At 45.6% G+C, this 21,809-nt stretch overlaps 1 protein-coding gene across 1 annotated transcript; it reads left to right on the top strand.

Moving 5' to 3' along the window:
• The first annotated feature begins 2,422 nt into the window (after positions 1-2,422).
• tinagl1 (tubulointerstitial nephritis antigen-like 1) lies at positions 2,423-21,077 on the top strand. Its single transcript, XM_077008841.1, has 12 exons — positions 2,423-2,612; positions 5,437-5,735; positions 7,692-7,758; positions 10,964-11,056; positions 11,277-11,391; positions 13,148-13,271; positions 13,370-13,520; positions 13,658-13,841; positions 14,479-14,524; positions 15,412-15,535; positions 18,094-18,139; positions 18,247-21,077. The coding sequence occupies exons 2-12, from the start codon at positions 5,444-5,446 to the stop codon at positions 18,421-18,423; spliced, it is 1,419 nt and encodes a 472-aa protein (XP_076864956.1). The 5' UTR covers positions 2,423-2,612; positions 5,437-5,443; the 3' UTR covers positions 18,424-21,077.
• The last annotated feature ends 732 nt before the right edge of the window (positions 21,078-21,809 follow it).

Here is a 21,809-nt window from a genome sequence, read left to right on the forward strand (position 1 = left end):
AACACAATTACAAATGTGCACTGAATTCCATAAAACCCTTCGCAGCATTGGGGGTTGAATAAATTTGATCACAACTGTATATATACACACACACTACTGTTCAAAAGTTTGGGCTCACTTAGAAATGTTTTTTTCAATTTTTAACATTAAATGCATCAAAAATACACTCTATACATTATTAATGTGGCAAATGACTATTCTAGCTGTAAACGTCTGGTTTTTAATGCAATATCTACATAGATGTATGGAGACCCATTTCCAACAACCATCACTCCAATGTTCTAATGGTACATTGTGTTTGCTAACTGTGTAAGGAGGCTATTGGATATTTAGAAAACCCTTGAAAACCCTTGTGCAAGTAGGTTAGCACAGCTGAAAACAGTTTTGCTGATTAGAGAAGCTATAATACTGACCTTCCTTTAAGCTAATTGAGAATCTGGAGCATTACAATTGTTGGTTCGATTAAACTCACAAAATGGCCAGAAAAAGACAACTTTCAATTGAAACTCGACAGTCTATTCTTGTTCTGAGAAATGAAGGCTATTCCATGCGAGACATTGCCAAGAAACTGAAGATTTCCTACAATGGTGTGTACTACTCCCTTCAGAGGAGAGCACAGACAGGCTCTAACCAGAGTAGAAGGAGAAGTGGAAGGCCCCGCTGCACAACTTGAGCAAGAAGACAAGTACATTAGAGTCTCCAGTTTGAGAAATCGACGCCTCACAGGTCCTCAACTGACAGCTTCATTAAATAGTACCTAGTGAATAGTTCTACAGTGAAGAGGCGACTCCGGGATGCTGGCCTTCAGGGCAGAGTGGCAAAGAAAAAGTCATATCTGAGATTGGCTAATAAAAGAAAAAGATTGATATGGGGAAAAGAACACGGACATTGTACAGAGGAAGATTGGAAAAAAGTGTTATGGACAGACGAATCAAAGTTTGAGGTGTTTGGATCACACAGACGAACATTTGTGAGACGCAGAACAACTGAAAAGATGCTGGATGAGTGCCTGACACCATCTGTCAAACATGGTGGAGGTAATGTGATGGTCTGGGGTTGCTTTGGTGCTGGTAAAGTGGGAGATTTGTACAAGGTAAAAGGAATTTTGAATAAGGAAGGCTATCACTCCATTTTGCAACACCATGCCATACCCTGTGGACAGCGCTTGATTGGAGCCAATTTCATCCTGCAACAGGACAATGACCCAAAGCACACCTCCAAATTATGCACAAACTAGAGAAGAAGCAGGCAGCTGGTGTTTTATCGGTAATGGAGTGGCCAGCGCAGTCACCAGATCTCAACCCCATTGAACTGTTGTGGGAGCAGCTTGACCGTATGGTACGAAAAAAGTGCCCATCAACCCAATCAAACTTGTGGGAGCGGCTTCTGGAAGCAGGGGGTGAAATTTCTCCAGATTACCTCAGCAAATTACCAGCTAGAATGCCAAAGGTCTGCAATGCTGTAATTGCTGCTAAGGGAGCATTCTTTGACGAAAGCAAAGTTTAAAGTAGAAAATTATTTCAAATAAATAAAAAAACATTATTTCTACCTTGTCAATGTCTGGACTATATTTCTATTCATTTTGCAACTCATTTGATAAATAAAAGTATGAGATTTCAGGGAAAACACAAAATGGTCTAGGTGACCCCAAACTTTTGAATGGTAGTGTGTGTATGTATATATATATATATATATATATATATATATATATATATATATATATATATATATATATATATATATATATATAATTTTTTGCAAAGTGAACATATGCATATCATTTATTATTTATTATAATTAATTTATTATAATTTATTATTATTGTTTATGGGTTTGTTTTGCTTGTGTCAGAATATTGTAGTTCTTGTAAAATATCTTAATTATTTTGAATTAGAATTAAATGTTAAATGCATCTTAATTTCATATTGAAGTCATAATAGCCCAAGAGTTTAATTCAGTCATTGCCACTGCTGCGTTTACTGCACGAATCGAATACAGTTTGGTGCCATGACATCTCTGCACCTTCATCAGACTGATTTGCTGTTCTGATCTAACCATGCTTCAAGCTGCATTTCATGTCTGCCTTCTTCTTCATCAGAGGGTGCCGATTTTCCTTGCGTGAGTGCTGGACTGGCTCAGCTAAGATGTCTATCTGTCTCCCAAGGTTCACCGTGCCTCACGGACCTGTCAACCAAAGCTTTCAAACATGGTCGAAGTTGCTAGATCATTCCATGTTCTGTGTTGTAGTTTTCTTATTGGCCACCAGGGGCTGAGAGAGAGAGAGAGAGAGAGAGAGAGAGAGAGAGAGAGAGACTGCTGTACAGTAGTGTGAAGCAGGAGAGGTGAGTGAGTGGGTGGGTGTGAGTGAATTAGAGGCTAAAGGAGGAGGAGCTGGGTTTCCAGAAGGACTTTATATAGGGTCTGGCAACCGTGCTGGGACACGGAGAGCAGCAGGTCCTGACAGTGAGAGGGGGAAAGAGAGGATCTGAACGTCCAGCACGTGTCTGTCTGCGTGGGCTGTGGTGTAGACCATCTACTGTGAGGGACTCACAGGGCTGCTGTGCCACTGGTGATTAAGACAGCACAGAGGATTGATTTCACACAGCACCAAGGTAGGAGCGTCTCGCCGGCCCGGGCAGAGCCGCCCGGTGTTTGAGTTTCTGTGTGGACTCCTCCCCTAACAGGTGTGGTGCGCAGGTAACTGCAGAGCTCCACCTGCTCCCCTTCGCTCCACCCGCTCTTCCTGGAGGCTTACGGGAGTGTCGTACGCTTACATGTGCAACATGTCGATATGCACAACAGACCGACAGACACAGCATGCTCTAACGAACTTTAGTCTAGTATCACTTCCTTCTGACGTGAGGGAACATCTGTGTACTGAATGGACACAAGTGTGGGACATGTCCATGCTTGGAGCAGTGTCTCCTTGGCAGAATGTTAAATGTTGAGTGGTGTGTTGAGTAACTGACCTTTGCCTTTCAAGTTATGGGTAACGTAAGTGCATGGAGAGGGTGAGCAAATACTGAACCAATAATCTTGATATTTTTGAGTGAAAAGTCTATGCAGTGAGGAGGTGATGTCTGGGCACAAGAAATGTGCTTTCTGCAAACTGCACTATCGTGTAATACATTTTTTAAATGTAAAAAATATTTAAAAACCCATTCGCTCCTTTGGAAGCCTTGAAAGTTAAGAGCAACTGTATTACTTCATGCAAAGGTTTTGTTTATTTATTTTGTTTTGTTTGTTTTGTGTGTGTGTGTGTGTGTGTGTGTGTTTGTTTTGTGTGAGGGCGTGTGTGTGTGCATGCATATTTACCAGCAAAGCCAATAGAGGTTTAAGCCATGTTTCATCAGAATATTGGAGTTCTTGTCCATGAGTCTGAGAAACTGTGTATCTAAACATCTAAACAAAACGGACAGAAAAAACAATACCTTAAGCACGCTAATCTAATAAGTACTGAGTGACTGCAAGAGTTGAGCAGGTTGAGCTGAGTGTTTGGAGCAATGCCAGCATGCCAAAGAACACTTGTTTGACTTAGGTGCCATTAGAGATGCCTGTTGGCAGGTGACCGTGGTGACCGTGGAGTGCTCCTGAGTTAGAGAGTGTGTGGAACATTCTAGAACAACCTCTGTCCACTGCACTGCTGGAATGTCTTAAACGGCTCAGAGACACCAATACATTTTTAAAGTCATTTAGTTTACAAAAGTAAGTTTTCAGAGGAAACTTCTTAGTTTATAAGAGTCCATTTGTTTATGGTGCGATAATGTTCTGACATAGACATGCAGGCTTCATCCATTACAGCACATTTCCAAGAAAGAAAGAGGATTTGCGAATTGTGTCTTTGTGAATCGAGTGTTTGTAAATGAGTGAATTGTGTGTTTGTGAGTTGCCAGTTGTGAAACGTGTATGAGGACATTTGTCCGGACTGGTTTGAGACCTACTGTGAAGAGTGTGAGACAGAGGCGCTGGCCCAGGTGCACAGGGTGGGCCTCAGACTGAGGGTTAGGGTGGGGGGCAGGACATCGTCCTGTGTGCAGCCCCCCTGCGCCCCTGTCCTGCTGGGAGATTCATCACTGCTGTGGGATTTGGTCCTGGGTCAGTAGCTGGGAGCAGCTGTGCTCTGGCCACTAATGTACAGGTCATGTGACTTTTAGCCTCGAGAGGAAAGCTGATTTGCCCGCACCATGTTGCACATCCTGGTACAGTGTAACATATTCACTGAAAGAGAAGACATGAATCTGACGTCAGCCTTGCTTAGCTGCACTGTAAACCTGTGTGTGTGTGTGTGTGTGTGTGTGTGTGTGTGTGTGTGTGTGTGTCTGCATAAGTGAGTGTATTCTAGACCTGTACATATTCATTATTGCATCCTATGTTGCACTATCATGCTGTTATAGGAGTTTGGCCTTGTGCAGTGTGAGCACCTGTCTGGCCCTGAAGCAGGAAGGCTTCCACTACACTCATCACGTTAGACTCCATTGTGTTGACAGTGGCTGCACGCCCAGCCCAACGTCAGCCACCGTGCACCTTCGTGCCACATTTAGGTTAATAATGTCTCCAGAGCCCGTTGCTTTTATATTACACTGTTGTGTAAGTAATCCATCCTGTCACTTTAAACTGCTCTATGAGAAGGAAACAGGTAGTCATGTTAAATGTGATGTAGCACAGTTGAACCCTGGCCCTCCAAACAGCGAGGAAAACAGGAAGCTGAATGTCCTAATGAAAATGACATCAATCAACATGTGTTAGTACTATCCATTCTAACTAAATATAGAATAAATATAGAAAAACATCGATTTGTTCACGTGTATCAAATAGAGTCCATGACTGGGCAGAGAGACAGTTCTTCTGCTCGGGTACGTCTGTGTGTGCGGCTCTGACGCGTTTGTGTACAGCAGGTTTCACTTTGGCCAGTGGCCTCTCAGTGGCAGGACACAGGTAGTTAACACGGGGTGAATCACACCGGTCAGTGGCGTTAGTGTTAGCCTAGCCAGGGCTTCAGCACCTCGCCTGTGATGTCGAGGTTTCAGCGAAAGGGGCCAAAACTCAAGTGACTCCAGGCTGATTAACAATTGTTTCCATGTTCTCTTCGGCCTTTCCCTTGTTCTCAAGCGGCACAAGTTTATTCCGTGTGTTTATGTTCGGGGTTTGTTGGCTGGGACGATAGAGCTCACGTCTCCAGCCAGAGACAGAAGAATGCGGAGAGTGAGGAGGGTTTGGCGTCACTCCATCAAAGTGTTTTCAGACCAGCCTGTCCCTGTCCTAGAGCCGGACACATCACTCTCTCTGTCCACTAATCTATTAGCACGACCCATTTTATGTTTGAGCGCAGTGCCGTGGAGCACGACTACAGCATAAACTCAAATTTGATTTTGTGCAGTATCATTTTCTGAATTAGCTTTGCTTAATCACCTTTGGGTATCGGTTTCTTCATGACAGGCGAGCGATGATGAAGCTGGTGGTGGCGGTGACTACAGTGCTCCTCCTGTTGGTGGAGGGTGGTATGACATCGAGGACTCGGCGGGAGTTGGCCGGCCCGCTACACGCGGCGGGCATCCGAGACCCGTACGGCTCGTACTGCCAGAGGAGAGGAGGCTGCTGTCCGGGGAGGGATGACCAGTGCATCGTGCCTTACATGGACACCATCTGCTACTGCGACCTCTTCTGCAACCGCACCGTGGCCGACTGCTGCCCGGACTTCTGGGGCCACTGCCTGGGGGTCCAACCTCCACACCTGGGTAAGGGGAGCGTCGCTGGGAGCCTGGGGCATCACGCACACATACGCAGTTTCACCAGGATCCTCTAAAAACACAACGCGATCCTGATGCCCGTGCAATCAGCCTGGTAACTCAGTTCCACTGAAAAAATGGGGAATGATCTTGTGGTTGCATATCAGAGGTGTGTGACTTCACACTCACGCCCATCTCAGGGGTCCAGGTGGCATGTGTTCCCCACGGTAGTGTGTTGCAGTACTGGCTCCTTTACCTGAGAACGGGGAGAGAACACTGGGTTTCTTATGACCATCGGACGGAATGGAGACAGAGGTCGGATGGAGGTCAGGGTGAAGTATGCGTGCAATGTGGGTGGGGTCGGAGGGCCATGTAGCAGGAGAGTGCCGACAGACAGCAGAGCGGCCGTCCGCCTGTGCTGCCCGCGGGTGGAGGGGGTGGGGGCTGGGTGCTCCAGATGATGGGGGTGCTGCAGCCTCCACCACACAGCTCCACCTGAAGCAGCTCCGCTCCCACAGCTCTGATGAGACCCCAATCATTTATTCTCCACTATTACAAGTATTTAAAAATACACTTACACCTCCAGATGTCTATTTATTCATCAGGCTTTCAAATGTTCGAAAGCGATACACAAGAATTATAGTCAGGATCAGACACAAGCACTTCTGGTTATTTTTAGCATCAGACACCACACAGTCTGAATTACTTAACCAAGTCAAGTGTCTTAATGCATCTGTACCTGTTTAATTTCCCACTGAACAATAGCATGGTGTGAAATGTTTTGACAGTGCGTGTGTTTATGTGGGGGGTACAGGGGTTACTCGATGAAAGTAGCATTGCTGCCACCATGACAGTGATGCCTGCAGACTCAGTGAAGTGTAGAATCTTTATTCCAGCCTGCAGAAGAGACGGAGAAGCCCTGCCAGTCAGTGAGAAGGCTTCTTATTAAGCTGGTTAAGGCAGGTCTACAGCAGGAAAGTCCAGCCAGTGTCCCAGGACTGAGAAGTTCAGCCTTCCTGTTAATGCCCCACAGCCTTCTGGGTGTGCTGACTCGAGGCAGAAATGGCAGAGGCGTGTGACTTGCTGTCACTGCTTCCTAAGAAATGCACAGGTGTGTGCAAAACTGAAATGCACAGGTGTGTGCAAAACTGAAATGCACAGATGTGTGCATGACTGAAACGCACAGGTGTGTGTGTATAACTGAAACGCACAGGTGTGTGTGTATAACTGAAACGCACAGGTGTGTGTGTATAACTGAAAAGCACAGGTGTGTGTGTATAACTGAAAAGCACAAGTGTGTGTGTATAACTGAAAAGCACAAGTGTGTGTGTATAACTGAAATGCACAGGCGTGTGCATAACTGACATATACAGGTGTGTGCATAACTGACATATACAGGTGTGTGCATAACTGACATATACAGGTGTGTGCATAACTGACATATACAGGTGTGTGCATAACTGAAATGCACAGGCGTGTGCATAACTGACATATACAGGTGTGTGTATAACTGACATATACAGGTGTGTGCATAACTGACATATACAGGTGTGTGCATAACTGACATATACAGGTGTGTCCATAACTGACATATACAGGTGTGTGCATAACTGACATATACAGGTGTGTGCATAATTGACATATACAGGTGTGTGCATAACTGACATATACAGGTGTGTGCATAACTGAAATGCACAGGTGTGTGCATAACTGACATATACAGGTGTGTGCATAACTGACATATACAGGTGTGTGTATAACTGACATATACAGGTGTGTGCATAACTGACATATACAGGTGTGTGCATAACTGACATATACAGGTGTGTGCATAACTGACATATACAGGTGTGTGCATAACTGACATATACAGGTGTGTGTATAACTGAAATATACAGGTGTGTGTATAACTGCAGTGTGTAACATACAGCAGGATGATTGTAAACTTCCATTTGTTTATTTCAGGTGTTTGTGAGCGAAATGGTCACACATTCCACTCAGGTGCAACCTACAAAGAGAACTGCAATTTATGGTAAGGAAACACTGTACGCACACACACACACGCGCACACACACACACACACATACACACACACACACACACACACACACACACACACACATACACACACACACACACACACACACACACACACACACACACACACACACACACACACCTCACATTCTTCCACTTTTCTCCTCCCTACTTCTGTCTAGGAGTTCTCCCATCATTGTGGACAGTCTTGTATACACAACATGCAAACATACATACACGATCCTCACCACCTTTCTGCTCTTGTTTAAGTGCCTTATTAAGGAGATTAGTGTGGTCCACACATGAAGCCGTCTAATCCGGGAGCTCCACACCTTTCCCATGTGCTGTATGGGAAACCTTTCCCATGTCGTAGCTGTGATGTAGGTCCCCCATTGGTTGTGAATGGACATCACATACAGATGTATATTGTTCATAGATATAGTGTTGCTGTTCCGGCCATGGGTTCATTAGAGCTGGTAAACACAGCCATGTGTGGCAATGTGCAGGATAGTTGGATCACTGGTACGGATCTCCGGGCCACTGACCCTGGTGTAGCAGGAGCCTGCTCCACCCTCCCCATCAAGCCTCAGCTTGGCCGCTGCACCACGCCTACTTCCATTTACGGCCGGCGCGCGCGGGGGAGGGGGAGACGGTGCAGGGATTCCCCGCCTATGTGCTGGAGCGCGTTCACACCTAAGTGGCCAGGAGCCACGCTGGGGGGGGGGGGGTTCAGGTGGGGGCTGAGAGCCCTGGAGCCTCATGCTCCAGTAATTGGCAAATTCACAAATGGACTGAAGTTCCCATCATTGTACACACATCCTGCCCTGGGCTGTGGGTGGAGGCACGGCCGTGCACCACCCTCTCTCCGCCCGGTCCTCCAGCTGGACCCAGACTCCTCCGCCGCTCTTATCTCATCCGCCTCACTCCTCTTCCCCTCTTCTCCTCCTGTCTCCTCCACCGTCCTCCTCAGCCGCCCTCATGTGCTGGCGTGTGGCCTGGCCAGGAACCAGGAGCAGACTTTCATGTTATCAGGACTTTTATTTTTAGAGGTATTTGTGATGCTTTTGTGTAGTCACGCGTTTGTGTTGCTTTATCTTCAGAAGTGTTGATATCTCTGCCATCTCTCTGAAAATCGTGATAAGGTCGTGTGATTGCCCTGCTCTGCCATTCTCCATCCCAGGGGTCCCGCCTCCTCCGCCCGTTCTCCACCTCCTCCACACCAACGCATTTCCTCCACAGCCCCACACGTTTATCTACACTGACGTGAACACAAACAACATCCACAATGATGTTTGTGCACCAGGAGGCAAAGCGTACTGGAATACTGGAACCCATCCCAGTGGAGTTGTTTCCCGTGGGTCGACGTGTTCGTGTCTGTGATCTACAGACTTCCTGAGACCAACCCTGGCTGCGCTCGGGGGAACAGCACATATGTGCCAGAGGAGGTCACCCCCACCCACTCCATGGCGAGGACTGGCGTTCGTGAGGACGACCTATGCTGCAAACTCTTTGTTCATGTTCCATAGTCAAATGCAAGCTGAGAACTAGCAGTGTGCTGTGATCGCTAACGGGAACCATTTCATGGGATCCTGCATGATGGAGTCAGATCCACTTCCATGTGTCTGTGTGGTGCTGAACTAGAGTCAGGAGAGCAGGTTCTCCTTATCGACCTGAATCTGTGTCCCCCCACGGCCCCTATCATCACAGCTCGGGGAGAGAGAGGAGGAGGAGGAGCTGTCTTCATCCTGCCTGCTGCCCGCCACCCCTACTCGGGTTATAGCGGTATGCAAACATGAGAGAACACATGCGCTCACAAGGAGAAGTCAAGACACGCACCCATATTCCAAAGACTCTGCTCCTCACTGGGGCTACGACCCAGAATTAAGCGGTTAGGTCACCTGGCTCAGCCCAGTCCAGAGATGTCAGCCTGCTTCCTGCCCTGTTTCCTGCCCATGCCGGATGTGCGTGTTGTTATGGAAACCTGTTCCTGTTCCAAACCTCTGAGCCTTTGGCTTCGGGGGATTCCCTCTTTTGTTGCCAACAAAAAAGCAATCAAAGAGAGATCAGTTTCCCCACCATCCTCACCATGAGAATACGTATAAGTCAAAGAGAGATCAGTTTCCCCACCATCCTCACCATGAGAATATGTATAAGACAAAGAGATCAGTTTCCCCACCATCCTCACCATGAGAATACGTATAAGACAAAGAGAGATCAGTTTCCCCACCATCCTCACCATGAGAATACGTATAAGACAAAGAGAGATCAGTTTCCCCACCATCCTCACCATGAGAATACGTATAAGACAAAGAGAGATCAGTTTCCCCACCATCCTCACCATGAGAATACGTATAAGACAAAGAGATCAGTTTCCCCGCCATCCTCACCATGAGAATACGTATAAGACAAAGAGATCAGTTTCCCCACCATCCTCACCATGAGAATACGTATAAGACAAAGAGATCAGTTTCCCCACCATCCTCACCATGAGAATACGTATAAGACAAAGAGATCAGTTTCCCCACCATCCTCACCATGAGAATATGTATAAGACAAAGAGATCAGTTTCCCCACCATCCTCACCATGAGAATACGTATAAGACAAAGAGATCAGTTTCCCCACCATCCTCACCATGAGAATATGTATAAGACAAAGAGAGATCAGTTTCCCCACCATCCTCACCATGAGAATACGTATAAGAAAGTGAATGTGATCTTGAAAAGGAGATATTTTAAATGTATGCACCTTTTACTACCTTCATGTGTGAAATGCATATTTATTAGACTATATTCACACTGAATTATATCTGGATGTGATTTCAAAATAAATTTCTCCATGACTCATAAGGACATTAATGTCTCCTTGGACACGGAATATTTCCCTTTGAATTCTGTCGCAGGACTCTCTCCGGTCCTGGTCACACACCCCCCCCCCCCCCAGCCTAAACATGGTACATTCTTTGAACACTGCAGCCATAAATGGTCGATCGCTCCACTCTTTTCCCTTATCCGTCTCACCTCTGTCTCTCCCTCACCAGAGCAGACAGACGGGCTCCTTCGATGTGTGTTTTTTTTCGGGGAATTCCATTTATATGTAGTTTATCCAGCATTTGCCAGAAATATATATTCACTAAATACGGGGACAGTGTTCAAATGTTGAGCTTGTAGGATAACCGTGTCCTGGTGTGTCCCTCCTGCAGCACATGTGGACCTAAAGGCCAGTGGGACTGTGAGCAGAATGCTTGCCTGATAGAAGACGACATGATCCAGGCGGTGAACAGAGGAAGTTATGGGTAGGAGCTCTGGACTCCCTCAAGCCCTGAGACACAGTCTCCCGCTACACTGATCACGAGCACCACGTATCACACCACACAAACCTATGTGCTCGGTTTGAAACCGAATTGCTGACATTTTATACTAGAGCAAAGAATTTGAACTAAGGCCAAGACCTAATCTGCATTGAACATCTGATAAGTATACAGAGCACATTCCCTTTCTCTCTGTCTCTTTCAGCTGGACGGCAGCTAACTACAGTCAGTTCTGGGGCATGACCCTGGACGAGGGCCTGCGCTACCGTCTGGGCACCAAGCACCCGTCCCAAAACACCATGAGCATGAATGAGATCCAGGTGAGTGGCCCCTGGCTACAGAGGGACCTCAACCATGGGCCCCGTGAGGGCTTCAGCCTAACCTGCACCATCAGGCCCTAAATGAAAAATTACAGTACAATTCCTGCTTGATGCCCTGCGAGTGAAATGGTGGCTCTGTTAGATTTAAACTTTGAGCAGTGCTCATTGTGCCCCAGACGCATGCAAAGTCTGTTTAGCCTCCCAAAAGACTCAGACATCTAATCTTAACATATTACACCCAGTCGCTGGTGCTTGTTGGACACAGCCGATGAAATCAGTCCTGTAAAAACAGCCTCCAGACCTTCTAAATTTGCCTGCTCTTTGATCCCTGGTAGCACCCGTCAGACGGAGGTTGCGAACACAGACGCTTGGTTGCTCCTGTATATTTCACTTATCCACCTGACTGTGTTCTGATCGGACTCAGTGAGGCCTCCTCTATCCCTCCGGTGGATTCTGCTTATTCTCAAGCAGACCCGTTACATAAGCATGCCTAATGAAGAACGCTCCCATCTAGATGGGGGGGAAGAGGAGGTGGGGGGAGGTGGTGGGGTGCTGTTTCTCCACACCCTCATGTGCTCTCCCCCCTCCTGCATGTCTCCACCTGTTGTTGCGCTCCTTATTTGAACTCATCCATTCAGCAATCTCTCCATCTATTCACTCTCTGTCTGGTCCTGATCTGCTCACATCATAGCAGGCTAATGAGCCAAAATACACACGCGCTCACACACACACATACACACACACGCACACACACACACACGAGCTCACAAACACACGCGCTCACGCACACACACACGCGCGCTCACACAAGCGCTCACACACACACACACGCACACACACACACACGAGCTCACAAACACACGCGCTCACACACGCGCTCACACACGTGCTCACACACACACACACACACACGCGCTCACACACACACACACACACATACACACGCACACACACACACACACGAGCTCACAAACACACGAGCTCACGCACACACACACGCGCGCGCACGCACGCACAAACACACGCGCGCACACACGCGCTCACGCACACACACACGCGTGCACACACGCACGCACACACACACACACACACACACACATACACATTCACATTCAAAACACGTGCATGCACACACACACACACACATATGCACACACATTCACATGCAAAAACATGTGCATGCGCACACACACAATCACACACAGCACACATACACATGTGCACACATACACATGTGCACACATAACGCACGCACAAACACACACAGACAAATGAACTTGCTCATTTCTCACACCCCTCATTTCTCAACCCAGCACGAGTGCTCTCCTTCCTGGGGAAGACGCTAGCTGTGAGCCCTGGACTTTGAACTACCATGAATTTCCATTACGGTCACCTGACGGCCTCCTGCATTCCAGAGCTGTCTGTGTGAATGGTTGAGATATTAATGGAAGCAAAGCAGGAGTACTGTGGCAGACCTGTGGAGAATTACACACCAGCCTCACCCAGAAACTTTTACTTTTACTTTTACCATTTCATCATGCCTGCTGAACGCTCACCCAGCTGGACTTTGACAACTGATGTAGCTCAAACCTTTCTAGAGGGTTTCGGGTCCACCTTTAATGTTCCTTTAACGGCGACGATCTCGAGTTAGCGTTAAATTGTTGATCAGGATGTTCTCCAGAACTATCTGCCCCTCAGACCGATTTTATGTCCAATCCTGTGCTAACTCCGTCCTCTTTCCACATGCTTCTGTTAGATGAATATGGACCGTAATGATCATCTTCCCACTTACTTCAATGCTGCTGAGAAGTGGCCAGGGAAGATCCATGAGCCTCTGGACCAGGGCAACTGTTCTGCCTCGTGGGCCTTCTCCACTGCAGGTGGGCCAGGCGCCGCACTACTCCATGTTCACAGTGGCATGTGTTCCTCCTCTGACCCCCCCCCCCCCCTCCCCCTCCATCTCCTGTGGTTCCTTCAGCCGTAGCGTCCGACCGAATCTCCATTCAGTCTATGGGACACATGACCCCACAGCTGTCACCCCAGAACCTGATTTCCTGCGACACCCGTAACCAGGACGGCTGTGCCGGAGGGCGTATCGACGGGGCCTGGTGGTACATGCGGAGAAGAGGGTGAGTCTCCACTTCTCCGACACCAAAGACAGCGCAGGGAGGACAGCCCATCTCATTATCACCGCTTCCCCCTGCCCGTCCCCCCCGAGGCCCGTTTGACTGCAGCCTCACCCTGCGTCTCTCACACTCTCCCCCAGGGTGGTGACGGAGGAGTGTTACCCCTTCTCTTCGCCCCAAAGCCAAGCGAGGGGGGGCCGCTGCATGATGCAGAGCCGCTCGGTGGGCCGCGGGAAGAGGCAGGCCACCGCGCGCTGTCCCAACAGCCACATCTACCAGAACAACATCTACCAGTCCACCCCGCCCTACAGACTCTCCTCCGACGTGAGAACGCCCCGCCACACTCCTGATCAGGGCCCCCGCCAGACCTTCACACGCATCACACAGCCAGTCAGAACACACTGCCTGAGTTTATATACCAGGCATCGTACATGGGTTTAGCACATTTTTTGGACAAAATACCACAGGTGCAATTGGAAGACAGCCTAATCTCACATGTGCTTGGTTTTCTCAGTATAGGTTGTGTGAAAACAGCAGGAATACTGACAACTGCCCAGGTCACATAGCAAAAACCTTTGGAAATGGGTTATGGACTTGATCTATGAGAAAGATTGCAACTGAGCCTATAATCCTTACCTAATACTGTACAACCATACGGAAACACAGACTCGTGGGAATGTTTAGCACCAAGCAAGCAATCATTCCCTGCTTCTCCTGTCAAATTTGCATAACTCACATTCAAGCAAACATCTGCTCTTTCATTTTTATACATAATCATGAGTTTTTATACAGAATCACAAGTATAGTAATGTGATTCACATCTTCATCCACAACCCTTTCCCAAAGTGAGACACATCTATGTCACAGCTACTTGGTAATGTAGGTGTCTGTTGTCTGAATGTAGATGTTTGCTCTTAGATGGATCATTTTGATGAAACCTGTTTCAATTTCTCATTCACAGGAGAAGGAGATCATGAAGGAGATCATGACTAATGGGCCGGTGCAAGGTGAGGATGAGGATGGTGTGAGATGAACTTCAGGGCACTCTTTAGTATTCTGACGTTCAGATGATTATGGAGCCGTATTCATGAACACGTCATTGCTCACAACGCAATAATCCTGGTTCAGTGGGATCATTTTAACAGTATGTCAGCATACAATGCGTGGAGATGTTTTTATTCCAGAAATTCCCTCATTCCTTGACTTATTACCTAAGGTACTAAGTTTCTCACTGCAACATGAGAAAGTGTGTGTGTGTGTGTGTGTGTGTGTGTGTGTGTGTGTGTGTGTGTGTGTGTGTGTGTGTGTGTGTGTGTGTGTGTTTGATATTATGACTTTTAGGAGAATGTGCCAGTGTTCTGTTGTACTGTTCCACACAGAAGGAAGTCTTGGCCTATGGCCAATTTTACCCCTAAAACATGATTTTACTCTGCCTCTGGCTTCATGTCAAGAAATGAGACACAAGATGAAAAGCTTTCATATGTCGTATTTTGATGTGTGTTTGCTAATGCTCCAGAATGTAGAAAACAACAAAATCTTTGTTAATAATTGGATGGAGATTTTTTTCACTGGAGTTTGTACACTGGAGAGTACACTAAGTTTTTACACTGTTTATTTTTGTTCAGAACTTTCAGGGAAGAACTGTCTAGCAGACTTTACTCTTACACGAGGGGCACTGTTCAATTGAACTCCAAAACAATTAGGATAGAGAAGTTAAAAATGTTCAGTCAGTCTGTTAAAACTTTGATCTCACTTTGATCTACCTAATGACATGTTTGGGTGGGCTATAAGTGATTTAGGTTACCTCTCAAAAGGTATAGCATTAAAGAACAAACTGTGACATTGGCAGGCTGTTTGTGATGGGTGTGTCTGCTGGTTTGTTTTCCATTTTTAGCCATCCTGGAGGTGCACGAGGATTTCTTTATATACAAGAGCGGTATCTACAGACACACAAACGTCAACGTTCACAAAGCCTCGCAGTACCGAAAGCACGGCACACACTCGGTGCGGGTCATGGGGTAAGAACTGCTCTTTCCCACGGTGCTTAGCGCCAGGCTAACCTCTCCCCTCCCGTGGTGGAAGTGGGACGTCCCATGAGTATGCACTGCAGTGAGGTGATAACGAGGGTCTTATGACTTTCATCAGGATTAGATCGAAAGTTCTATACTTAGTTTTAGCCCCTGTTCTGTTTTTAAACTCCTGTTTTGGGTATTCAGAACTGGGTATGAAAAAAATTAATGTTCAGTTGATGTTCAGAACTGATAACTATAATGAGTAGTGAATCTATTTTAGGTTTGGTGAGAGCTGCATTCACATACTGGACAAAGGCTATGTAGGCTGTCCTTTCAGAGAACACCTTTGACCCAATTCTAGACATGCTCTTTGTTACCATGGACACCACAAAAATGCAGACACAACACCTGGATGGCTGGCTTATGAGCTCCGCCCACCCACATCATGCTTCCACAACCCCCCAGTCTGCACTACCTTTACTAAACACTGGCCCGAGTCCACATAACACCTGACCCAGACTCGTAGGAGCTCACCGAAGCTTCAGTGAAGTAAATCAGACAGCTGTAGCTTTGTTTATCCAGGGTTTATCCAGCTGAGAGGAGTGTTGTTTTAGGAATTGGGATCAACATTACCCACTCTGAGAGTTCAGATTTGTTTAATTCCATGCTATTATAGTCACTTTCTTAAGCAGCTAAATATAATCATATACTCTATCCAGGTGGTTTGGAAATGCCTCTAATTTCCTGGTCTCTCTTTAAAAGGGAAGTCAACATACAGTTTATCTTGCAGTAATTAATTTTTTTTTACCATTCACTTTGATTAAAAAAAATATCCATGCTCTCTGTGATGTAATAAATTCTGATATAAACAATGAGATATTTTATTTCACATAATCTAGAAGCCAAAGAGTCAGATTGCTTTCTGTAAAACTACTGTACTTCTGTAGTATTCTGTAGTTCTGGGAGTTGTAGTATTTGAGCGAGAAACAGAGTCAGTTATCACAGGTGACATTTTAGAACTCTCTCCTGCTACGTTTGGGAGCTGGTCATGCATGGAAGTATTTGTAGGAATCTCCCTTTCCATTTTAGGAATGTGATTATTTAGGAGTATATCACATGCCTGGGAGCTGGTACCTGGTACCGCTCAGACACTGACCCAGTTCACACCAACAGTCTGCACTTGATGGCACTAGTACTGGCCAAGGGCCACAGGCTTGGGTAATGTTTGTTGCTAGTGTGTGTGTGTGTGTGTGTGTGTGTGACAGTATGTGTGTATTGCAGCTGTAAGAACTCAGCTGGATTCTGCTGCTGTGTGTGTGTCTAGCATGCTTCAGTGAGGATGATGATGATGATGGTGTGATGGTGGATGTCTGAGCCCTGTCCTTTGTCCTCTTCATGTGCCTCACTGACACTGCAGTTCTCACACTGCCCCTGCGTCCTAGTGAAGGGGCGCTGGCACTAGAGTATTTGAGAATGGGGTCGGTACCCACAATGCCTTTACAGGACTGTTCTCACCCTGGGTTAGTCCCTTAAGCTCAGCGTCTGGGAAAAGCTTACAGAAAGCTCATGGATTTCCACTGCTGCGGAATGGTATTGTCAAACAGACTGGTCCCAACTCCACTGGACAGTGGACGCAAAACCACAGCGGGTCATAGGCGAACAGGGCCCACGTGGTGCGTCATTGTCCGAGCGCTGTGAGAGAAGTGTCACAGCCTTTATTCAACCACTTTATCTGTCGTGGATGAGTGTATGGCCATAAACGTTTGCCTCCAAAAACACTTCCTATCTGTCCATATCACCTAAAGCATTGCTGTGGTTTAGCTTGAGGGCACCGTACTGAGAGGGAACATGGTCCCTGGTGACAGACTTCTCCTAAGTACTGGCAGGAGTCAAATTGCGGCTCTTTCCCAGCATTCCTCTCGTGAAAAGAAAACAAGTTAATCTCCCACAAAAGTACATCATAGACTGACTGTTCTGATCCAGGATGGAAATAGAGCGGAGGGCTTTTGTGTGTGTGTGTGTGTGTGTGTGATCTTTGGGACCGTGCTGCAGGGACCCAGGGGCTACTGCATGCTGGGGGGGGCGTGCTTGAACATTTTAGGAGTGGCTGTTGTCCCTGAAAACAAGGCCTGGCAGTGGAACAGGAAGGAGGCTTCCATTTCTTGCTCCAAGGCTGCGCCTCCCTTCTCAGAGGTGTGGTGGATGTATCCGAGGAGAGGGCAGGGAACACATTCTGCTTCCTGACACTTGCGTGCCTCTGCCCGCACGGAGACCGAGGTAACGCGAGGACTGGGGGAATTCCCCCTCATCAGGAGAGGGGCTCTCCTCCTGCCTGGGACGTTTTCAGGATGCGTCTGATTAGAGTTGAAAGGTTGCGCTCGCCTTTGTGAACACTTTCAGACCTGCTGATTTTATTTTTGATCTAGGGCCCTCTGGCAGTGCCAAGAAAAACATCACGGTGCCTAAGCTGCAACTTATTCTTAGCACTCGATACACATTTGCATATTTTGTTATTATTCTAAAATCATTATCAATGAGATAACAACTGCTCGTATTTTGCCCAGGTGGGGGGAAGACGGTGATTACCATGGGCGAAGACACAAATACTGGGTGAGCAATGTCCTCAGATAAGACAAATAATTGTTGTTTCAATCAACATTAAATGTAATGGTAACCAAATCTCACTCCCCTGATTAAACTCCACCACTCCACTGCAGATTGCTGCTAACTCATGGGGCAAGAACTGGGGCGAGGACGGTTACTTCCGCATTGCTCGCGGAGAAAACGAATGTGAGATCGAGACATTCGTGATCGGCGTGTGGGGCAGGATAACTATGGAGGACATGCAGAACCATCATCATCATAATCATCTTCATCATGGAAGACGCAAGTAGAGATGTCCTGAGACTGCCCCTCTGCTCTCAGTGAGATCCCCGCACATCAGGACTGTCGGGACTATGGCAGGACAATGGGATATGGTTTCCATCAAAGCCATCCCATCACTAGTAATATTACTAAAATATCTGTCAAATATTTTATCCTTGCCAGAGCTGATAACTGTTCAATGCCATTCACAATGGCAAACATTGGAGTTTGCACACGCTATTTTTGTTCAAACATAGCCTATGCATTGAATTATAAATATCCAAAGTTTAACTTTTGCTTTGTCACAGTTGTAATGTGTATTTTCCACTATGCATATGCTAAGAATGCAAATAGCTTTTTTCCAAAAAATGTTAGGCATTAGTTTATATTGGTGGAAACTTGTGGACAGTGAAAGTTCGCAACTGGCCCCCTAGTGGCCACAGGACTTAATTACAAAGCACTCAGGAATATGTTCTAAATACCACTAATTACAAGCAGCAGGTTATTTTCATTGAATTGTTCACAATTCATGTTAAATACTCTGGAATGTCCATTTTCTATTAGAAGGATTGCTATGGTTTCGAAGTTATTTTAATGACATTTATAATCTCCTGAGAAGCAGTTTATAACTGAAAAAACAAAATATGGTTATTTAATTGGAATTTCTTTTCATTTATTTTCACTCTAAAAGGCAGGTGAGGAGTGGGTGAAGATTACCAGGGAGGATTTACACTCAGTTATTTATTCTGAAATACCCTAGAACTATTTTTACAATTTTAAAAATAAATCAATCAAAATTGCCCAATATAAATGCTTGCAGAAAAAAGGCAGTTTATCCCAGAAAGAGTCCGTTAGGGTAGGCTGTGCTGTGTCAATGGAGGACACGTTCAGAGTTCACGTGAACACTGAGAATAAGCCAGATGCCTCATTTGGCATTGTTTCACCAAGACATTTCTGTTCTGGAGGCAAAAATGCCTTGTAAAAATATGGTACTATTATGGTGAATTTACTTGTGAAATGGCATCCAAACACATTTGTATTCATTTTGATCAGATGTTCACTTATTGCAGTAAGAAAGTCAGATTGGAGCAAGTTAATCTACTGACCTGGGTACACTGACCTGAATTATTAATTTTGTTAAGTGGATAAATCTCTCGACATTCAGAAATATCAACAGCGCTGAAATTCACAATTACTGTTTTCTATCCAAGCCTTATTATTTATGTAGAGAACTTTCAGTTTTATGACTGAGATTTATAATTTAATTAAATAGTGAAAAGATAAGGTTCCTTTATTGATGTGATAATGATTGAGATAATAATAGTTATTTTGTGCCTTACAGAACTAGTAATTTGGTGAGTCTACTTCCTCAGTATTCATTTATTGCTTAAGACCAAATAAAGGATTGATTAAAACTGCAGGATGGTAGTTGGCCGTATATCTCTAATGTACTTGACTGGAGGAGTTCCAATAACAGTATCACCACTTTTGAAACACAGAACATTCATAATAGTCTTAAATGACTTTCTTTATTTTCTTTCTTTTTTATTATTGTTTTCTCTTATTGCTTGCTGATTGCTTGATTTTAAGAGCACAACTTGCAAAAAAAAAAAAGTTTTAAGACGCTAATGGTGCAAATTCCACAGTTGGGGAAAAGTGAAAATGAGATTACAGTGGGTGTATATGTTGTGGAAGGCCACGCCCCCTCCCCTCCCCCCGACATTACCCAACAATAGAGAACAATAGAGAACATTCCATGACACTTCAATAACAAGGTAGATATGGCACAAGACACTTTAGTCAGCAGACTATAATGAGTAAATCGTGTTCATTCTCCGCTGGGAACGTTTTTTTGTTTTGTTTTGTTGTCTGTCAACAGAAAAGATAAAGACCATGATGTTAGGCCTGCACATTAGCACATAAGCTTCTTGCTGCTGTGGTCTTCTGTCAAAGTGAAGACGGATCTCGCTCCTCTCGGGAGCCCCACGATTGGCTGAGGCGCACTAAGAGGTTCATGGACAGTGTTGCCCCAAGCAACGGCTGCTGGGATCGTATCATTAGTGCTGGGTGACTCCCCTGGTTCAGGTCTGTACACATTAGAGCAGGACCATGTCCTGAAAGATCTTCTCTGGTGTAGCATACGGGACTTTATCTGCCGTCAACTCATGATAAACCTTACTGTTAATTATTTTCACACTGCAACAGTGTATGCTCCCTTCATAAGATAACGCTACCTGTAATGTTACCTGTGCTACTGAGAACATTCCACTGAATTCTCTCATTATAAGCTGTTTGCTATTGGATTTAAAATAAGACATTCATCTAATGTTCTGCCTGGCTGTTCAACTGAGACATGTGGGTTAATTTTCCCATCACACAAGAGACACAACTCAACAACAGAGTGAGAATTTCGATTCTGAAGTCATGCAAAGGAAGTGGTCTGTCAGGATGGGCAGACCAACTTGATGCTTTGATGTGAGAAACTCTCTCTGGTCTCGTTGCAGGATTTCTTTTTTCTGAAATCAAAAGAGAAAACCTATTAGTAATATACCTGTTTATTTAAGAGCCAAGTTTGTGAATGTTGTTTGTGCAGTTTGTTACCTCGCTGCTTGTATTTGTATGCAATGCAAACACTGCATGTCTATTTGGTTACTGCAATAAATAAAGATCTAACCAAAATAGGTTTGCAGATACAAATATCAACTTTTTATTTCAACTCTAATATAAAAGTGAACACGACAGTTGTATGACTTACCCCAATAAATGTATTTCAAAGGTAGGATGTGAAAACTGCTCTATCAACTTGTGTCCACAATCACACCTAGAAATAAGGACGACTGTCACTAGGAAGAAAGTACTTCTACATTTTCTAGCAGATCCTGGCATCAAAGTCCAGCTTCCCAAATTTGTTTGAAAAGCACAAGATGGAACAAGAGGGGAAAAGGGCCTTGGTTTCAATTCCCTCCAGTGATTAGCATTAGCCAGTGGCCGAACAAGGGCGTGTTCAGCGATAGTATTGGCCAATGGCCGAGCAGGGTATGATATGATAGACAGTGTGGGAAAGGCAGGCATAGTGACATCCTGGAGTCTGAAAGACCTGAAGGCATTCCAAACATGCTGTGGAAGAAATGCCCTCGATCATGTGACTGCTCTCCAAAGTCACGGTGCATGAAAAGAGCTTCTAGTTTTACGCAAGGCTCACTGTGTCCTCCACAACAAGCTCTTCAATACACAAATATAGTGAGAAGAATCTTTCCTTCTTGAGAACACACATCAGTACAAGCTTGAAATGCTACCAGGCCTAGAGACATTGATGCAGTTTTATCCTGATAAAGTGAGTATTTTTTTTTTAGAAATCCATTTGGTGTCCTGCAACAAAGTGTGCAAAGGCACGTCCATATCTAACCCTAGCTGG

The sequence above is a fragment of the Brachyhypopomus gauderio genome, chromosome 6 (genome assembly GCF_052324685.1).
Source record: "Brachyhypopomus gauderio isolate BG-103 chromosome 6, BGAUD_0.2, whole genome shotgun sequence".
NCBI classification, from domain to species: Eukaryota; Metazoa; Chordata; class Actinopteri; order Gymnotiformes; family Hypopomidae; genus Brachyhypopomus; species Brachyhypopomus gauderio.